Below are 22129 nucleotides of genomic sequence, written 5' to 3' on the forward strand. Positions count from 1 at the left end.
AATACACCATCAGTTGTCCATTTCCTCACAGAATTAAACATCTAAGTTTAACTGGCAAGTTATTTTACCTACCTTTAAATGTGACATACATATTTCAACTTTTCCTGACCTTGAAAAAAATCTATAAATTACACAAATTAGGGATAGTTTTCTTGAAAATAAATATACTTCTCTATTACACACAACTGTGGGGGTATTTGTTGCAAGATGATGTATGTTCCAGATCATGGATTTTTATGTGTACATTCATTCCAGCCTCTTTCCAGTTTGCCTGCCTGTTTTGTTGTTATGAGAAAGCAGGGAACTGATAGAAACATGAATCCTATGCTACAGTGTGTGGCGAGAAAACAAGAACTAATATGTTTCATAAATCCTGTTACTCACTAGAACAAAACACACAAGAAGATCAGAGGGATGTTGCAACATACACATGTGGCATAAATCAAACAGCTGATAGGTCTAATTTTGGCTTAATGGCCTTGGCAAACTTGCTTATATTAGAAAACCGTAGTCCTTACATATCAAAGCTTGCCCACAGCTACAAATGACATCAGACAATTCAAACCAGTGCAATTTTACAGCCTTACACAAGATGTCCCTAGCTCACTGAAATTTGGAACATGACCTCTGCTAAAGAAGATGGTCCGTTCATACTCATCAAAGACCAATTTTTATTCCTTATGATACAAGGGAAAAACATAGCTGGTGTTGGTTGTCTGTTTCAGATGCATTATATTTGATAAAGTAGATTTTACTGGTAAATAAATTAAAAAGTTGTTTAAGTAATTGGAAATGATGCAACATGTGTTTTGGGTAAAAAAAACCCACATTAAGAGTGACAGTCCAATTAACAGGTCCAGTGTGCACAGACTAACAGGAAAAAAAATCTCCAAAAACCACATGAAATTTAAAATCAGAATGTGTTTATGCTCAGTGGCTGTTACACTGAAATCTATCCTTAGCAATCACTTAATGGACTGATAAACTCATTGTTTAATGAAGATGGTACTGTAATAAATATAAAGCCAAACTGTACTCTGTGTATCCAAGAATACTTTAGGATGGAATCTTAAGACAGTGATTTTATAAGGGTTGTGTCTTGTATAGGTTCAAATGTATGTTCCACTACTTAAGAACATGTGAATTTGTCCTCATCACTGTTAGAGAGCATTCTTGTTTTTTTTTCTACTACATTTTTAAAAGCCCTTTCCTTTCCCTACCCAGACATCGTAATACAGTGCCTTATTGCTGGCTGTAAGTCAGTCATGATCACATTCCAACATGGCTACCATCTGATCTGGTAGTGTCCTGAGCTGAATAATATGCACATACATATAGTTGCTGAGTGCAGCTTTATATAATGGAATTGCAAAGAAGAATGTGGTGCATGGACTTTATGCTTTTGGTGATGGCCTTCCACTGCCCTCTGCTAAGTTTCACCATCAATTAACATTGTGCTACAATCACCATAATGCACCTAGAAAAATTCAAAGAGCAGCAAAAAAGGTATGTTCTACCTGGAAATATAATCACTACTGTGCATATTCAGCAACAATCATAACATATATTTTGGGAAGTTTAGGGTTTTTATTTATATATTATATATATAAACAATAAAAGAAGGCAATACTTAAGGACAAGATTTTCAGAAGTGGCCAGTGATTTCATGTGCTTCTGAGTTTTTTTTTTTTTTTTTTTTTTTTTTTTTTTGAGTACCCAAATTGAAAAAACACTAAAGGGACCTGATTTTCACAGGATGGGTGCCCTTCACTTTCTGAAAATCAGGCCTCATTAAGGTGCCTAGTTGGATACCCAAGAACTGTGAAACCCAAAATCACTAGCTCTCTTTGAGAATCTTGGCCAATTAAGTTAGTCACCTCTGTTATTCTAGGTAAATGAATTCACTTCACTGTAAGTAAAAGGAGAATTTGGCCCAATAACTATGATTTGACAAGTGAATAATTTCTTACATCATTGGGGCTCTTGTCTTGCTTTTCATATTTTTCCTTGTCATAAGCCATCTTTTTCAGCAGTTTCTTCATAGCTTTGTCCTTTTTCTCTTTCTTCTGACTTGCAGTGTTTTGCTTTCTCACTTGGTTAACTATAAACTTAGGAATCTGAAAGAATATACATCTTAATTATTAACACCTATATAACTTCCTTGAAATACTACAAACCTATCAAAACTTTCTAAGAGACACACTGTCTGATGGGGCTTGTGAAAGCCAATATTTATTTCCAGTAACAGTTAAATCCTCATAAACAGTCTAAGGCCTTGACCTTGCATTTGAGATCTGCTAGTGTCAAAATTAATGAGGATATTTAAGGAATAAGGTCTCAACATGCATATGAGTGGCAGAACAGGGCCCTCACATAGCATTTCTACTTCCCTTAATCAAAAAATATTAAACAAGGAATCTCTCTATTACAGAGTTTGCCATAAAATAATTCTATAAGTGTGATATGGACGGAGGAGATTGTAGATTGTTTAAGGTTGTTGGTGGAAAACAAAGCCCCAAGCTTTACAGGGCTGATCTACGTCCTGCTTGCAGGCCTTTCACAGGGGCTATCATAACACAACTAATTTTCTCAAAGGACAAAGACTGACCCTATATTGAAATAAATTAGGAAAACAGTCTCTTGCAAAACAGGAGACAAAGATCTTGTGGTTGAAAGAAGCAAATTACTCTTTAGAATGGATAGCTATTATAGACTATACACAGGTATCCCAGATGACTTATCTGTGAGGTCAGGTATTCTACATAGATATATAGTCTCCATACAACATTAATAGTCAGACTGAAAGAGCCTAATTTTGCTCTCATTTACAATGATTTTACCATTGGTGTAATTCCACTGAGCATTACCTATCAGTTACCTATCAGCTGTGCCCTTTGATTTTCTCCCCCACCCTGCCCACTTCAGTGTGTCAGTCTCACCCCTACATCCGTGATAAGAGTTCAGATGCTTCCTTGTTCTTTGAAAGCAATGGTGCTTTGATTGTGATTTTTGTAAATCTTAGGGAAAATGCATAGTTTTTAAAGAACAAACTTACTGTCCAAAGAAGTTTTTGGTATTTAATCATAAAGCGCATGACATTTGCTGTTCCAGCAGCCATAACAAACTCGCTTTGTTCAACAGTCTTTGAGCCAAACCCATGAAACGTGAAGAGGTTTGGGGCCATCACCATTGCAACATTATTTAGTGTCATTTTATTTTTATCTCGACAATCAATTACCCTTTGGAGGAATTCAAGCAGTATCTGAAACGAGAGTAGCACTTGAAGACAAGTTCTGCATATGAAAAAATCAGAGAATGAAGAATCATATTTTGTAGTCTTTGCCAAGGTTTTTTCTGTCCTTATTAAAATACAGGGTTGTAAAAAAGGCAAACAATGGAAAAAGTGCAGATGTGTTTAGTCAAAAGGTTGCAATATGAGCTTCTTTACACCACTTTGCTGATGAGGTCAAACCCTGACTTAGAGCTGAGAATGTGAAGAAGTAAATCTTTCTATTAGCTTTGCGGTAAAATTTTCAAAGGCATCTACGAGTATGTCTACACGGCAATTAGGCACCTGGGGCTGGCTCTTGCCACCTGACTCAGGCTCGTGGTGCTCAGGCTAAGGAGCTATTTAACTGCAGTGTAGATGTTTGGGCTAAAGCTGGAGCCCTGGCTCTGGGACCCTAAGCTGTGCTGAAACCCTTCTTTATTTACTCCAGACCTGCAGACTACCGATGAGTAGAGCAGTGCTTTGTGAACCACAGATAGTCGGTGGAACAGCTTCTGTCACAGTGACAAAGTACCTGTCAGTCTCTACGCAATGACACTTTCAGCTATTTGTAGCCCAGCCCAGGACCCCTCTGTGCATTTCCAGTTGTGTTTCAGTCCAACTAGACTGAAAAAAAAAAAAGAAACTATCCAAGCAACTCTGCACCATATTCAGCTCTTTTAAATCTTTCTTTGTCTGCTGCCATTTAAACAGTGATCAAACACCAAAACAGAAGCTTAGCATGCTGAGAACAGAACCAAACTGCAAAGTGATTTGGAAGATTTAGAGCAATGGGGACAGTAGGTTCCAGAGGAAAGGTAAAATCCTAACTCACAAAGAGAGGAAATAAACAGCACAGATTAAAAAATGCGGATATAGCCAAACCACCACACCCATCACATTAAAGTGAGTTTACTTCCTTTTTATCTCCATGCTATTCTAAAATTGCTTTTCATGTAAACCAGCAATAGCTACTACAGAAAAGGTATTTAGTTGGAATTATGATTAGGGGGTTTGAAGGAAAGGTGATTCATTAGAAGATTATTATTACTAGGATCTCTGGAAAAATTTTCAGAAGTGCTTAAGGCTCAGATTTTTAAAGGTATTTAGAGTGTAACACGTAACTGATTTAGGAACCCAAATCATATTTTTAAAAGAGACTTGGTCACTGAATTCAGTGAGACTGAAGGAATGACCACTCTACAATCTGCAATGTGATTAGAGATACCCGTGTTAGCATGATAAAAGTAGCTATGTACATGCAGCAGCATGAACTTTAGTGTGAACTCTAGAAGCCCACCAAGGGCCTGGGTACTTACTTGCATTGCTGAAGCCTGCACCACCACATCTACACTGCTATTCTTAGCCCCGCTACCAGGGAAAAAGCTAGTGTAGGTATGTCTATCCAAGCTGCAGTCACGTCTGGGACTGCAGCGTAGACATAACTTTCGACTGATAAGTGCTTGAGTCACTTGTGAAAATAAGACTGTCTCCTGAGTCACTTACACACTTTTGAAAATTTTACTCTGTCTTAAGTTTCCTCAAATATGGAAAAAGTAAGAACCACTAGAAATGGTACTGACTTTGAAATTAAGTATTTTTTCCTAGAGGTATCACTACATTTTGTATTTGTTAAAAGGCATTTGAACTCTTCATAATAGATACATTAAAAATAAGCTCAGTTTTCTAATGCATACTTTGTTTAAAAAAAAAAAAAGAATGAATAGCCAGTCTAACCTTCAGAGTGTCTCTGTTTGCTTCAGGTAGGAGGAGTACCAAAAGATTCAGTGCTTGCAGTTGATGCTTCCTGGTTGGAAGATCTGCCGGGGAAGCATATACATCTCATTTCTTTATAAGATTTATTTTTTTCTCCCCGAACAGCATGATTTTAAGTTGCAATATTCTTGTAAAATGTCAACATTAATAAGCAAAACAAGTTTTCACAGTATGACAAAGGATTGGCAGATCTTTCTCCTATATTTGTTCATTTCCAAATGTTGTTGTATGACTCCATTGCAATACGACGCAGCGGTGCTTTGACAATAACTCCTTCTGATACTTTATTTTGCAATGCAACAACATGCAAGAGAAAGCAGAGTGATTCTTCTCTGTTTGGGCTTCTGTCCAGGCATATGAATGGGTACATCATTGACTAAAATTATTATGTTAACTGTTGCATAATCTCCTAGGTATATGTACATCATGTGCTGCTGAATGTAGCAGGTGTGTGCTAACACTCTATGGATTACGAGCATAAGAACAGTGGATGGGACCTCCCAGGTCATTGATTCCTATTGCAAGCAACCCCATCAGTTTACCCTGTTCACAAATTTTTTACATAATGTTAATGAGCAATAGCAATTGCAACTGTGATCAGATTAATAGCAGTAGTGTGGATGCTGTTGCTAATGATCAGGGCGATGTTCCTATTCTGTAACAATTGTACTTATTTTACTGCACATGAACCTGGAGGACAGACAGGTACATTTAAAATAAATAGTTACGTAAATAAATGATACTCAACCTCATTCTCTGGTCTATTTTGCACCATCCTCCTTGGCATTCCTCTTCTGCAGAGGGAGCCTGAGATGTGGTAGAGCCACCATAGGAGCTCCTATATGACCCCCTCCTGACTGCCAGCAATCCCTTTGTTCCCAGTAATCCCTGGTTGTTGGAACAGCACCCCAAGGGCCCCTGGCAGCCTACACAATTTAAAGCATCCCTAGGGCAACTCTAAATTGCAACTAGGCACTGGCCCGTAGCTCACTGCCTGCAGAATGAGGGGTGCACAAAGGTGGCTTACACTCTTACCACTACCCTTCCTGACTTGTGTCATGTGCTCTGCAATCTGGGCCACTTTCTTGAGACATGGGAAGAGACTTTGTGTGTGTGTCTCTCTCTCTCGCCCCTTTGGGATCACTTAATTCCTTTGTCTAAAAGTGACCAGTTCTTCTAGTCATGGACAACAGGAAATGGATCTCTCTGAAACCTGTCAGCATCCCTGACCTTGCTTGGCTGAAGGAGTTAGTAAAAGAGGTGTTCTCCACTCCTGCTGGACTTCTAGGGAGTCACAGGAACAATATTTCACGTGCTATCTTTTTAAAGCAAATGGTGTGTGCTCGTGCTTGGTACTTTATTAGCTAAAAGGCTACAGTACAATAGATTCTCACAGTAACTGGCAGATTATCAGGCAACTGATAATAATCAACAACGCTGACATTTTTTCTGGCAAATAAATACCAAATATTCTCCAAATGTTACAATGAGCAGTATATTTGATCTTCTGGTTGATTTCCTACTGAACTATACCCTCCCTCACTATTCTTTATTTAAAGAGAATGATCATTTATAAACTACTATCTTAACTAGTTTTTTAGGGCTTGTTTCACTGAAACAGAGAGCTTGAGTTGCTCCAGTCAAGCTAGCCTCACTCCACTCAGAGCAACCATACTGCAAAGCAGCACTTGTGCTACACACGCTTAATGGATCAGCACATGGCGAGCTGTTACTCGGGCTGCTGCATGCCCACTGCACTACTAATTCAGGTGTCAACCCACGTCTCCTTGACAAGCCAACTAACTAGCATAATGCAGCACTTAACTCGAGCGACTGAATTTTGTTTGTGGACGAGAGTCAGTTTAGGGGCAAAACTCAAGTTCAGGCTCAAGCTAACAGTGAGTGAAAACTGAAACCATGTTTGCCTTATAATTCACCTAGCATTTCCCACATACTGTTATGTAAAACTGTGTGTTTTGTTTCCCATGTGTGCTAATAAATGGATGCTCTGTGAAAAATGTTTCGTTTGCACACCAGTAAAGCAACAGCCAATCTCTTCTGGACATAATTAATCCTGTTGCTATTTAATGTATAGTTCAGGCTCACGTATTATTAGTGAAGTGGTTTTACAGCAAAGATGTATTTGCTGAGAGAACTCCCTTCTCTGTGATTAATATGCTGCTGTTTACGGTGTCGCCTCTGTAAATCTGAGAGAGAAGGAACGCTGCTTACTCTGCACATCCTGGAAAGCTTTGAGATATTCTACAGTGAGCAGTGGCTGAGGCAGTTCTCGGATGAAGAGTTTTAAAAGACTTGCTGCATCATGTTGCTTTACGCTTTCCCAGTTGAAAGTCCCTTCATAAAATTTTGCTTCCAGTTCTTGGCAAAGACTCTGAAAGACAGCAGAACAGAAAGTACCATGAATGCTGAGTTTTACTTACGCTGAGGGAAGATTTATGCACTTCCCATATAGCAATATTTTCCACCCTTTCAAAGAAGACACATGAAATAATCATTCAAGTACTACCTAGTGCTACTTTGCTACAAAATGATAGTCTAGATCAGGAGTATTAGAACTGTTCAATGGGTCATTCAAGTGGTCGTATGGTACTGTCTGCAGAAAGAGTCAGGTAAGAGCCAGACAATTATTCAAGTTCAGACTCGGAGTTTCCTACCAATACCTTCCACAGAGGCAAAGTTAGCCCCCTCTTCCTCTTGCAGCACAGGGAAACATCCAAACCTGTGGATGGCCTGACATCTGTGGAGAATCTCAAACCAGCCATGGGGTATGTGCACAGATGTTCAGTCCCTAGTGAATGGCTCCCATGGGAGTCTTCACTAGTGTTGGACCTTAAATCTGCACTTGTATTGAGCTGAGGATTGGGTTCTACAGCATGAAGGGTAAGCAGCATCAAATAATACTGACTTCTTCAGCACTGTGTTATGCAGATATAACTGTGTGATTCTGAGGGGGAAGGCTGCTTTAAAAGGCAGCCATCACCATCCTTTGATAACCTACTAGAGGTGTCTTCAGGGAAAATCAGAAGAAATGGGAGCATGTCATACAGCTTCTATTCCCCATTTGTGTGTGACTCCCACTTCAGATTTCAATCCATTTCTTTCACAGCCTACTGGATAGAGCATTAGACAGGGGCTCAGGAGATCTGGAGGCACCTAGGCGCCAAGAAAAAGAACCCATGCAAGAAGAGGGGAGAAGCCACTCCAAATGTGGGTGATAAGCCCCAGGAAAAGGGAGGACCTTAAGCCACACCCTGGGGAGGGGCTATACATACAATTATAAGTGATTTAGCAAACAGGCAAGTGTGCAACATAAAACATTTAAACTCTACACCTTAAAGGAAAATTGCTAGAATTTAAAAGAAAGCACCCAACTATGCAATTATTTCCCTACTGTAAAGGTTTTCTATACTAGCCTATACTTTTCTAAAACTATTCTTTAATTCTCTATTCATTTCTATAGGATAAAAAAAGTTTAAACTACAGAAAGTATTTTCTGTTTGTTTATCAGAGCAAGTGAAAATGCTCAATGTTTTAGAAAAGCAACAGGCTCATTCAAAGGAGAAGTTCTTCCAAATGTTTGATCCTCATTATTTTTGCTGTTAATTAGTGAATGATCTCATCTGGAAACACTGCCACCCCTCCCCCCAAAATTAAACAAAACAAAGAACAAACAAAAACTCCCCCAAAATGTGAAACTGGTGGAAAGTGGAAACTAAAGCACTAAGCAAAATCATAAGAATTGTAGTTACTAGTAAATCAACAAAGCCTGTTTCCATATATTTTTTTTTCTTCAGTTGTTTCTAATGAAGCAGCTGTTGGACAAAGTTCTTCATAACAGAGGCTGGCAGATGTCTTGAGGCAGCTGAATCCACTTAAATGCTCTTTCTGTTTAGAATTTAAGGTCTCTTTAGACTATTCTTATAACAGATCGCCTCTTGGTGTAAATCACACCATGTATTTGGTTTTCTGCATTACAGCAAATACTGAGTTATGGTTTGTGTGTAGTTGGCAGTCATTCTGTAATGTGTCAATGTGAACAGAGACTGTGAATAGTTTGTACTGCTGTTTGTAGAGATAATGAGAGATATTCTCTATGCAATTTGGCTGCTTTGTGCTGTCCTGCAAGTTGAATCTGGGCTTTAAAATGACCTAATTAGGCCATGGAAAATTATCCTTTAGTGGCATACAGCCTACATACACTGGTCATCTGGTTCAGGTGGCTCAACTGGTTCAGGGTGCAAACAAAGAGGTTGGAAATGCTGTGAGAACAACTGATGAGGTTCAGCAGAATCTGAACCTTAGCCTTGATTCAGCCTCACACCTGAACTCCTCATCCCCTCTCCAAACATAATCTGGATCAAAACACCAATTCCTTCACTAGCCTAATTCAAATCTGAATTTGTCACTGAAATCTTAATAAAACTACAACAATCTTGCCATTACAAAAGTGTTAACAAGACAAAAGTAAAAACACCAAATGAGTATCAGCTTTCAGGGTTTTAAGAGTCCATGAAATATTTTACCTTTATTCTTGCTGCTACTCCTGGTATTCGAAGAAGTCCTTCTGTATCCAATCTTGACTCTTCTATCTGAGAAATCAGCTGTCAATAAACAGAACCAAGCTGCATGAAGGCATGATGCTAAATAAAATGTTACTGAGAGATAAATATGGAACAGTGAATCGCTTTTTGAATACATATAATTGCAAATGGATTATAATTGATACAATTATGTGTCTTACAAGGAACACCTGATACTGCTCCTTTATTTTTCATGCACCATTAAGAGGTTTTTTTAAAGGAAAATGTAAAGTCAACACTTTCTACTGAACTAGAGAGTAAACAACTTGCCTAAAATACTCAGATTTCAAAAGTAAACCGTCAATTGCTTTTCACACTAAAAATCTGCACTAATAAAAACTATTTATGATAGTGTAAGAGACTATATTAACTTTCATATACGTTGCCATTTACAACTTTAGCAAGAAAGAGCTAAGTGCTTTCTAATACTGATGGTCTCATAACAGACTCAAACATACTGCTAATCCCAGGAATGACTTAGATGAATTAGAACAATCGCTGTAAAACTATTTATACTATATGTCATGTATGTAACCGATATAGCAATTTCCTGCAATATAGTTGGAAGACCTTATTGTATTGAATTTATGTATTATTGTGGGCTGGGATTGTGTGTAACCTCTCTAGTGGGGAGATGTGATAGATGTGATTCCTGAGAATTCAGAAGACTACACTGAAAATGTGTCAGACAAGTATGGACTTTTGGGACAATAAATGTGAAGCCAATTTCCTGGGAAATCCATAAGGAAAGTTTAATGCAAATTCCCCCACTCCTATTATACAAAAAACCCCATGTCCTGAGGAGATGGCCACTGTCTGTCAATTACCTGTTACAGAACGCCAACATCAAAGGCCTGAGTTGTATAAAGAAATGGCTGATCTGCCCAGTATTTGTTCTGGTTCTGGATACAAGATGGATGAACTTGTAACCACAGAGAGAACCTCGTTGCGTGTTTTGAAGGACTAACAGAGCTCAAGTTTGGAGTTGGGATGACGTTCCTAGGAGGGCTAGGTTCTCTTTATTGTTGTAATGTTTTCTCTTTAATGCTTTTACCATAAGAATAAATGTGGTTGCTTAGAAGGAGCTGTGCAGTAACTCAGAGCTGTGGGCAATACACTGGACATAGCCCTTGTAGAGAAAGCAAAGTGCAGGTGCTAGCCTGTTAGGCAGTCTGGCTTGGTGGGGTATCACAGTGCAGGTCAAGGAGCTATGCTGCCTTAAATCCACAGTCAGAGGCAAGTGAGATGCAGGATTCCACCCGGGGAGGTGATGGCTGGGAACCAGAATCCTTTAAGTGGGAGCCCTCGAGAGACGGCAGAGGGGGAGCTACAAGTACAGTGGCCCTGAAACTGTGGCAATGTGTTGGGTTGGATAAAGGATACAGGTGATTGTGCTCACCAAGTGATACATCGAATTATTACCCAACGAAGTCCATAAATATCCAATGGTTACAACACCTATTGGTTCCTAGATTAACACTTGATGCACTGTGTTTAATTTTGGCAACACTTGTGATGTGCATGTTTCCATGCCAACTAGGGTTTGAACTATAAACTCTGCTGTACAGTAGCATTTTATTAATTGCACAAATAAAAGGGGACTATTTACTATTCAGTGTATTTATGTGATTGACACACAACATGGGAATGTAAAAAAAAAAAAAAAAAAAAAGCCACAGAAGTTGGAACACATCACAAAAGTTGATTTGTTCAGAATATATTTTCCTGCTTAAACAATTCATTGGACATATTATACCCATAGGCCCTGATTCCTGAATCTCAGTTGTGCCTGGACACAGTGGACAATGGCTGTGGGGAAAGCTTAATCCTTGGCCTTCAGATTCTGGCAGAAGTGAGACCAGCAGCAGGACTATTCTAACTTCTGCCACCGGGCTTTGTCAGGGACAGATCAAGGTTCCGTAGAACTCTGCTCCCCCATGCCCTCTCCCACCTACACCCCACTCTTGAACAGCTCCACACTAGAGGTGAGGGGTAGCAGCAGGCATACCACCAGCTGTCCACCAACAGAGAGTTTCCCTGAGTGGGAGGAATTCTCAATGGCTAGGTCCAGCTGTTTTAAGCTTTGCACTGCTCAGTGGTGCAAAGTGGCCTTAGCAGACCAGATCATTAGTACCATAGTCTTCCTGCACGTCTCCCCATTAATATAAATAGGGAATTCTATACACAGATTCATAATTTTTAAGGTCAAAAGGGACCATGACAGTCATCTGGTATTACTCCCTGCAGAACACAGGCCACAGAACCTAGTCCAGTAATTTCTGATTAAGTCCATAACTTGTGGTTGAGCTATAGCTTATCTTTTAGAAAGACATCCAATCTTGACTTAATGACTGCAAGTGAGGGAGAATCCGCCACGTCCTTAGGGAGATCTAGGGGAGTTGGGCCCCATGCTATTTAAAATTTTTAACTACAGTTTGAGAGTTCTAATATAGGAATTAACTTTTCAAAGTCTGGAACCAGCAGGCCATATCATGCCATTAGTTTTTAATTAGGACTCCAACTGAAATCAAATCAATAGGAAATTCTGCTTAAAACCCGATGTTATGATATCACTCAATGTTTATAAAAGTCACAAAACTGGAAGTAAAGATGACAGAGCTGGTGTTCTGTGTTTGTTTGTTTTTTGGGGGGATGTGAATGTTTTTGTTTTGTTTTACAAAACTGATGCTTGTTTTAAAAAGTCTTCCTGTTGAATTGGTTTGTTTCAGTGACGTGCAACCAATGTTTTAAAATCCCTGAAAATGTTCTCTCTTAATTTGTGATATTCCCCCAAGTCCAGTAGTGGATGTGCTGCAGAAAGGAGAAGGGAGAGAGAGGGGAAGTCCATTTGTATAATTCTCCATTTAAACAAAAAATTAGATAAGATCACCACCCAGCACACAAATTAAGTGTACTTGTTAAAAACGTTCATGCAGAACTTTCTTCCTGGAAAACTGCACTGAATACACTGATGATATAGCACAGTGATCAGCTTATGTCATTTGCAGTGGAGTAAGGTGAAGACCAATTTGGAGGCTCTTCCCCCCCCCCCCTTTTTTTTAATACCATCCATTTGGTACAATCTTGTCCACAGCAAAGATTTAAAAAAAATTGTTCTTCAGATATGTGCTTTGTTTTGTTTTTGCTTTTTATAGTTCCTAGGATGTAATTTGGGCATAAATGATACAGCAATAGTGCCTAGAGAGGGATGGGAAATTACTGTCTCCTTTTGATTTGGTGGAAAAAACAACAAAAAAGCTCCTAAAAACCTTTAAAAGGCCTCTCCAGAACTTCAATCATTTGTCTCAAAAAATGACAGTCTATTCTCCAATAGATACACTTACACAACTCCAACTAAGCAGAATTTGGCCTGGTTTTAGACACTGGATGTCAGATTTCACGTTTACTAATAAACCCAGCCCAAATCATGGCTGAGTTAATACACCTCAGTAATGTGTTTTTCTAATAATAGTTCACTAAATGTCCCTAACTACTCTACTCTAGCGCTGGAGCATGCTAATTGCAGTTCGCAATACTTCTAAAGTAAACAGCTTACAATGTTACTGAATTGTATTCTCTATTCCACTAACTCAACTAAAGTAAGTTAGTGAAGTAGAAAACTGTACAAAGGCCATGTATCCAACTTAATGCATTAATAACACAAAGCACTGCCATGAATAAAAGCTACAGTTCCTTATAATGAAGTTGAGTGCTACATTTGAGATTCACAGTACAGAGATGGTATGTCACTGTGAAAACTTGTTTACAGTGAGCATATGAATCCAGGACAAATGCTCTTCCTCTGGAATCCAGTAGGTTTGTAACAAATGGATTTATATTCACGTCTACTCACTTTGTGAAAGATCAGTGGTATCCTGGTGCCTGGTGCTTTCTTCTGATCCTGTTCCAGCAAAACTGACAGCGGGACACCAAAAAGACCAGAATCTACACAAAGAAAAGAAAATAGAAACACTATCTACATCTGCTCCAATACATGAGATAAGTGGCACATAACACATTGTCAAAGTGATAAGCCTAATCAATACATTCAGAGCCATGGATCTAAATGAATGTCTGAAATATCTTCACCAATCAAGTCATTCAGTGCATGATTAAACAAAGCCCTTGGCTCAAAGCGAAGTGCTCGTTCATCGCCTCCTTCACCCATAAATGAGGCCTCTTCTGTTTCACCTTCAAACGTCATCCATGTAGTACAGTGAAGCAAATGCATAAATGAACCAGCTGCATGATTCTGACTTGTGGGAAACTGTTGTGATGATGACCCTGAAATGCAGATCTTTATCACTCAATACAAGTTTAGATGCAAATGCCTTTAGTAAGCTTTCCAAGAGTTTGGCTGCTAAAAATGAAATAGATGTACTTATAATCCAGATTTTACTCTACACAGTCCTCTCCATCTGTGTTTTGAAAGAAGAGCTAGTCAGCTTTCATTGTGATTTTTTGCATCCTATAGTGTAAATAGGGTGATAGTACTTATCTCAAAAAAGGAATGTTTTTATATGAAAATTAGAGCCAAGTTTTGTTCCATACTCTTTGTAAGCCCTGGTTAAAAAATGGCCATTATCTCATCTCATCTTGTCTGACTTTAAATTATTACATGGGCCTATACGTTTATGGTAGGACTGCTCTGTCTTAGATAAATACTAATCAGAATGGTTTCTGAGAGGTACTCTGGAAAATTATTGAACCTTAAAAATTTGTCTTGGAACTACTCTGCCAGGATAAGGATAATGGCTACAAAGGTCATTTTTCCAAAACTGTGTATAGAACAGTGATACAAGTTAGGTGAGGTAATATCTTTTACTGGACCAACTTCTATTGGTGGAAGGAACAAGCTTTCAAACTTCAGAGCGGTCTTCCTCAGATTGGAATCCATGTTTCCCGGCTAAATACAAGGTGGGATAGATGGTTAAGCATAAGGGGTTCACACATGCTGTAGAAGACCACTTAAAATTATGTGGGCAGTGAAGCGTTTGCAAGTAGTAGGGTGTGTTACAAATTGTTGTAATAAGCCATAAAATCAGTGCCTCTGTTAAGAACATGGTTTTTATTGTCCAGCAAAGTCATGAATTCGAGTTACCAGGCTCATCTTTTTGAAGGTATTGTGCAGGTTTCCTTTAAGGACAAGGACAAGGACAAGCTACAGAGTAAATGCTCTGGGAAAAGTGTTCCCCATGCTTGATGGGATAATAGGGGTGTCTATTTTTTTATTATTTTTCTGTGTAAGTTAATTCAAGAGCGAAGTGATTGTGTGGTTCAACCATATAGCTGTCGTTGGGGCATTTAATACACTGGATGAGGTTAGGGTGACCAGATAGCAAATGTGAAAAATCAGGATGGGGCTGGGTGGTAATAGGTGCCTATATAAGACAAAGTCCTGAATATTGCAACTGTCCCTCAAAAAATCAGGACATCTGATAACCTTAAATGAGATACACCGCATTTGTGATAAGCATGTGTAGAACACATGGATCTTGAAAGGTGTGTTGGGGGGGGGGTACTGATCATCATAGCAGTGGAGATATGTCTGTAGGTTTTGTATCTGTTGTTCTGGTGGGGTCTGGTGTCACTTTGAGTTAACGTGTGCTAGTCTATGTGTTGCTTGTTTCTTATTATGAGCTGGGCAAAGCTAGGGGGTTGTTTGAAGACCAGAAGAGGGGGATTCAGGAAAGATTTATTTCAGAATGTGGTCCCTATCAAATTGGGGCTGTAACTGTTTGATGACACCCCGTAAAGGTTCTAGTGTGGGCTGATAGGTGACAACCAGGGGTGTGCAGTCAGTGGGCTTTTTTTCCCTGTTTTGACACGGATTCTCACAGATATTTGGGTGGCCCATTCTATGATGTGATCTACGTCTCTGGTGGAGTATTGTTGTTTAGTGAAGGTGGTTTTACGTGGGTTTAGGTGTGAATATGGAACAGCGACATCACCTCTAATGTCAGCATAAGTGTCAAATGAGTCACCATAGGGAGTTTCTCTAAACTGTGCCTTATTTATCAAGTATATAGAATGGAGGCCATTATCTGTAAAAGACGGGCACTCACAACTGCACACACACACAATCCTTCCCCTGCATCCTTGATGAGCTACCAGAGAGCAGAACCCATGTGGGCCGGCTGTCGTGAGGGAGGAGGCTACGGGAAGCCCATGCAGAGGTTTCACCCACCCCTTTTTGCAGCAGAGCAGAGTGTGTCTCCAGTCATCCAAACACTATGGGAAGTGGCTAGTGGATCCACTACTGCAAGGATCCACTGGCCAAACTATGCTGCATGAGGTGGGAAGATGCAGATGCTGCAGAACACAATTCTGCAGAGGTGTGAAAACTCTGCTGAAAATAGAGGTGTGAAACCTCTGCATGGACTTCCTGCATCCTCTCCCTAATGCACGGATGTACTGGCCAAATTACACTGCAGGTGGGAGAGGAGAGAGACAGAGAAGCTACGGGTTATGTCTACATTGCATCTGGGAGCAAGCCTCCAAGTCTAGGTCCACAGACTTGTACTAGTGGGGCTCACACTAAAATAGCTGTGTAGACCTTGCTTTGATATTGCAAGTCAGGCTCAGGCTTTGAGTCGCAACGTCTACACAGCTATTTTTAGCACATTTGATGCGAGCCTCCCCCTCAGCACAAATCTGTGGGCCAGGCTGTGAGGCTCGCTCCCACATGCAGTGTAGACATACCCACAAAGGCTCCTGCACCCCTGAGGTTGCAATAGCAGCTGTCAAGCCACTCCATTTCTTAGTTTGAAGGGTGACACTCTGCTGTCTCTTGCCCAGACTGTTGTAGAGCCCCAGAATCAGGTTCATCTTTTTGGATTGGGTGCAGGACAAAGGATTTTAGCCAATTTACTCCTTTTCTCTGCTGGCTGTCTTTTCAAAAACATGCCAGAGATTATATTAAATTAAAACTACATAGGTTTGATAAGAGCGTCTATTTCAAACAAATCAACAACCAAAAAACTCAAAAGAAGAAAGTGTTTTCCCTGCACACCATTTTCTATTGTAGCACAGCCACGTCTGCAGGACAGCAATTCATTTCGGAATCAAGGTCGCAAAGATGGTTGTGTGTATGCTTTTGCATTTAAAAAGGTATTTTCTACTACTGTAAAGTGAAGGGTGTATTCAGAAGAATCAATTGCACCCTGCTGTAAGTCTCACAACACGCTGTGTTGCTTTCAATTATTTAAAAGGGAGCTATTTCACTGTCTCATCTACTGAACCTTGACAACAGGGTTTTCGCCAAAGTGAATTTGTGATTAACTGGTAATACGTTTCAAGCTCTTGTAAAACATTTAGCAGAAGGTCAGAAAACCAGACAACTACCAAAACACTGAAACCTTTTGCAACTTGAAATAGGTTTCCACACATCTCATGTTTTTGAAAAGGAGTCAGGATCATACATAGGCTCCAGCGGCTTGGATGGCAGAATGACTTTGCTGCAAGAACTGCTTGAGCATTGCTTGCAAGACCCCATGTTTCCTGGTTAGTATGATGCCATGCCAACACACAACACAGAAATGGGCCAGCACAGGAGATCTGCAAATGCCAAAAAGACGTTGTGGTCTGAGGAAATGCAGGATGTGTTAGGGCAAATCAATACAAGTTACAAAAGGAAAAAGATGGCAAGATTGGCAAGAGATGTGGACTGAATGTGGAAGGACCATATATAAGTGCAAATTTTGTGTCTTACACAGAGCTCAGCAGAATGTAACAGAACAGGATAGGGGTGACGATGAGATATCTACCCCTACACAAATCCTTCCATCCACATGAAAAAGGGCTGCTTTAGGGACTATGGAACAGACTCTCGCAATAGGACTGGAGACTCATGCTAGTGGGGCTCACGCTAATACGCTAAAAATAATTATGTAGACTTTGCTTTGATATTGCAACTCGGGCTTTGGTCAAGCCAAACACAACTTATTGGGATCACATGAGGAGGAACTACAATGATATTCTACAGCCTGTGTGCTGCAGGAAGTCAGCCTACATCATCTGACCTTCTCACCCTTAAAGCTATGAAACTATGAATCTCTGAAAGGCTTTGAAGCAACTCTTCCATCGTACTGTAGTATCATCAGGACGATTCCTTTCCCTTGTGCCCTAACACATCTGTCCAGTGCCTGGCCTAGTACTAAAGTTAGCTGCCAGAGTATTTTAGCCCTAAAGCATGGTTCTTTAAGCTGGAATAGTTTATGTGCGTGAGGCTTTTAAATGTGGAGAGATTCTGGAACTGTCTTGCTACAGTGCTAAGTGCCTTGCTGAATCAAGGCCTATTTTACTAGCTAATGTAAATCTCTTCTTTTAGAATGATTTAAAAATAACCCCCACAGACCCATTTGTTTCAGAAGAATTTATAACTACAACTCACCTTTAGTTTTGATTTTTATGGCTTTTTGTTGCTTGAATTCTGTCCCAAGTAAGTCATACAGTGCTGTTAGCTCAATCAGTGCTAAGGAATAGACTTTCTTCATGTCCTGAGGGGCCAGATCACCGATCTTTGTGGTACCCGTTTTGTCCTTTGGCAACCTGAAATTCTAGAACATAGGATTTGCATCATGGCAAATAAACAACCTCAACAAACTGAGGGAGAAAGAGACGTGATTAGTGCAAAAGCCAGGTGGCTGCTGTGGCACCATTTTTGTAATGAATGGGTGCCACAGAAGAGTGACAGAGTAGTTTAAAAAGTAGGCTGGCTGCAGCATGTAAATTCCACATGCTTTTTGTATAATCAAAGCTTGCCTGGCAAAACCTTTACACTGCATAGACCATATCTGATTTCAAAGAGCAAATCTGTGATGCATAGAATCCTGTCTAGCTCAGATAATTTGATTAACTTGCCCTTCTGGGTGGCATCTCTTTCCTTTCTCCTTCTTTGTATGTTCTCTATTTAGGTTCCAACTTCACTGGGGCTTCAAATAGATGCAGTTAACTGTAGGATCAACGCACCAATGATAAACTCTTTGGGGCAGGAACTTGTTATCCTATACATAAAAATTAATAATTGGGGGCTCATTGTTGTTCCCCCCTCCATTATTTATTATTTGTATTACCATATCACCTCGGACCCCAGTCATGGACCAGGGCCCATTGTCTAACTCTAGCAGGGCCCAGGCGTAACTCTAGCAGGCAAGGGCTGGATGCATCTCTCTCAAAGTATAACGCACCAAGAACTGGCCAGGAGGACTGCTCAAAAGCTAGGCATTGCATTCTCTCTGTTGGAAAGGGGCCTGGATACCCTCATGGTCCCCCCAGCCTCTGTTGGCCAGAGATATCATAGCTCAATTTGGGGTTTAAAAACACAATACTCTGTGTGGCTGCTGAGCCAGCCCTTATTTTTGAATGGTCGATGAAACCAGGTTCCTGCTTGGGATTTAATTAACACACTTTATACACTTCTTGTTCCAAATCAATATATAAGACCATGCGAATATGTGTAGGTGAGGGAGGAAAGGTCTGTACAGATCACACATATCAATAGTTAGATTACTCCTTTTCTGAAATGTTTCTCCGCCTTGGGATTGTTCATCCCTAAGTTTATGCAAAAGGCCATAGCCACTTTGGTGTGTAGATAGTCAATAAGTAAACTCCAGTAAACTGCTCCTTGCCTGTGTAAATAATGTGTGATTCTTCCAGAACTGAGTCAGAAACCAGGCCAGAGTTTCCATTCCTATTTTTCTCTGTATTACTGACATGTGAGTCAAACATTTTTCAAAGTCATTTCTCAGTGTTTCATTAGTGTCAGGTTTATAGTATTAAAACCAAGGGAACATTCAGTAATTATTATTTGCAGAAATTTGTGTGTGCTTATCTAAATTGAGTGTTTGAAGAAAATTGAAACCTTATTACTCCAAGCACTGATTTTACTCAGAGATGGTTGCACAACGTTTGACAAAAGAAATTACTATTTTTTTCACAGTGGTTATTAATTTATAGTTTGTGTGTGACTGCAGGTTTCTAATGTTTGTGAAATTCTAAGGCTGTTAGTACTGATTTCGCCTTATTGAGAATAAGGCTTATCTGTTGAAAGATAGGGAAACCAGGGAGAAACAAATCCTCACATTTTGGAAATACTCCTTGACTCTTTGTTACAACAAAAATTAAATCTTTTCTAAAGGGTAAAAATTTCTCATTCCTGTACATGTTCATAGATTATGTGCTGGGCACCTTAGCAGGTGCCATAAGCAGTATGCTTATGCACTGAAAATGTGAAATCCAGAAATGATCAACATATTTATTGAAAAGGGACTCACCCCGAACCTCATACATCTCTATTACAAGTGTAAAGATCAACCCATTCTTCATTCTCATCCTTTCACCTCGGTGGGCAATATGAGATTTCTGCTGGAGTCCATTAATGCTTTTTAACCAACAAAAGAGGTCTCTGCTACATGATGCAAGGCACCTCACCCCTATTAGTGTAGTGAGCAAGGAAGTAGGGCCAACACTAAACGAGAAAGACCCTAAGCTGGTGGACATTGTCAGAGTTCCATTACATCTAGCTGAATGTCTGCCCCAATAAATATAACCTACATTTTCTGAACTGCATTGAAATTACTAGTACTGAGCACACCATATCAGACTAAAGTCCTAACTTTTAAGCATTATTAGTCCATAATTACTTTAAGATAAGGTACAGTGTTGAAAAGTTACTGACATATAGTAGGTATAAGAATAAAATTTCCATATATATTAAGGGCCTAATACTGCTCTTGGATCACACACACATTGATGATGCCCAATCCAGTGAGAGCAGGACCTTTAGGTAAGATGACCAGATAGCAAGTGTGAAAAATCGGGACAGGGGGTGGGGAGTTATAGGCGCCTATGTAAGACAAAGCCACAAATAGCGGGACTGTCCCTATAAAATCGGGACATCTGGTCACCCTACCTTTAGGAGCCCAAAAGAAATATCTCCTTGTTTCAACCAATATCATAGAAACAATGTTAAAAAGGCTATGTCGCTAAAATAAAGTTTATAAAATGACTACAGCAATGAATGAGAAGCACCTACAGGAAGTAGCATATCGTCCTCTTTGCCTTTGCACATTTTGACTACTGAGTTGTCTTTGAGATTGGCTGCCTGCTCTGCAAATGAAATCTCTAAATTGATATCAGTTTCAGAAACTGGCACATCCTCAAGCAGGCTGTTCTTTTCACTGATACCAAGGCTCAACTCCGCATCTGAAAACAGAGGGGGGAAAAAAATCATCAGCACTTTTAAACATTGACTCTCTCCTCCTCTTTTTACTTTTGCATGAAAGTAAATATTTAGGGCCACAGATAGGTTAAATCTGCGCAGGAGCTGGAAACTCTTGGGGCAAAACCTCTGCTTCAAACCAGTGGCTTCAATGGAGTCATGTCAGCTGAGAATTTTCATCTCATGGAGTTGCCCTCAAATAATTCTTCCAAGAGTCAGAGTTTGCACCTCCTTATCTCTCATGGAAAAGGCACAGCATTCCATCCCAAATACACCACAGATTTCTGGAATCTGCCAGAACCAAGCAACTTCTGCACAGAAGTCCTTTGCCTCAGGTCTGCTTCCCATCCTCCTCCCATCCTTTGGTGCCCTGCAACCATTAACGGCACAGCTCCTTCAGCAGCCATCCTTCAAGGAGCAACCTGGAATGGGGATGAGGGAATCCAATGAAGCATGACCAAGTCCTGACATTCTTACATTCTTCCCAGTGTGTAGAGCCTGAACCTCTCAAAGGCCCTATTGAGACGCTTCCGTCAGGTAGAGGTAGGCAGAGAAGAGTGGGAGCACGTAGTGGTGGCATCACTTCTCTTTCCTTGTTGCCCTCAACAAGGAACTGGGCTCTGAACAAATGATTTAGAATAATAATTCTTTTTTTGTTTTATTTTTTAAATAGAGGCAGTTCTCCTTTTACAGCATTTAATCCAGAAACAGCCTGCTTTTATAGCTAATTACAGATGTTTTTCATTCCAAATGTGTCACGGGTATCAGGAAACAAGAGACAGGATGCAAAGTGTTTTTAGGGGGGAAAAAAATCATTTTAAATATGCTATTCTGTAAAAGAAAAATTCCAGTCAATATACAAAATGATTTATCTTATCACAAAGTACCAAAGAGAACTCATTCAGCCAGTCAAGGGTTCTGACTGAGTGAACATTCTGACATCATCACCACCACCATCATCATTATTATTTGTAACATGGTATCCCTCCAAAGCTCCCCATCAAGGTTTTGGTCCCATTGTGAGAAGTTCTGTACAAGCACACTGGAAGATCTGCTGACGCTACTAAAGTCAAAGGCAAAATGCCCAGTGACTTGTATGGTGCCAAGATGTCACCCCATGGTCCCTGCCCCCAAAAACTCACTATCTGTTTAAAGACAAGATGTAAATGTAAAAAACAGTGGGATGAAAAGTCGGATAGAAGGGTGAGGGAAACCATAATAAGAGCATGTGGTTGTGTAATAAAACAACCAACAGATGACGTT

The 22129-nt window shown here is 39.9% G+C and overlaps 1 protein-coding gene across 1 annotated transcript in view; it reads right to left on the bottom strand.

The window, feature by feature from the left end:
- Positions 1–22129, bottom strand: part of ARHGAP18 (Rho GTPase activating protein 18) — a 96439-nt gene that overhangs the window by 17940 nt on the left and 56370 nt on the right. Inside the window, exons 5-12 of the mRNA XM_067546732.1 lie at positions 20681–20850; positions 18038–18203; positions 13499–13590; positions 9589–9666; positions 7277–7436; positions 5006–5088; positions 3056–3262; positions 1971–2117 (exon numbers count right to left, since the gene is read on the bottom strand). Coding sequence (XP_067402833.1) covers positions 1971–2117; positions 3056–3262; positions 5006–5088; positions 7277–7436; positions 9589–9666; positions 13499–13590; positions 18038–18203; positions 20681–20850 — 1103 coding nt within the window. The remainder of the gene's footprint in view (positions 1–1970; positions 2118–3055; positions 3263–5005; positions 5089–7276; positions 7437–9588; positions 9667–13498; positions 13591–18037; positions 18204–20680; positions 20851–22129) is intronic.

Source organism: Emydura macquarii, unplaced genomic scaffold (assembly GCF_026122565.2).
Source record: "Emydura macquarii macquarii isolate MOO-44397 ecotype Brisbane River unplaced genomic scaffold, CSIRO-AGI_Emac_v2 contig_1146, whole genome shotgun sequence".
In the NCBI taxonomy this organism is placed as follows: Eukaryota; Metazoa; Chordata; order Testudines; family Chelidae; genus Emydura; species Emydura macquarii.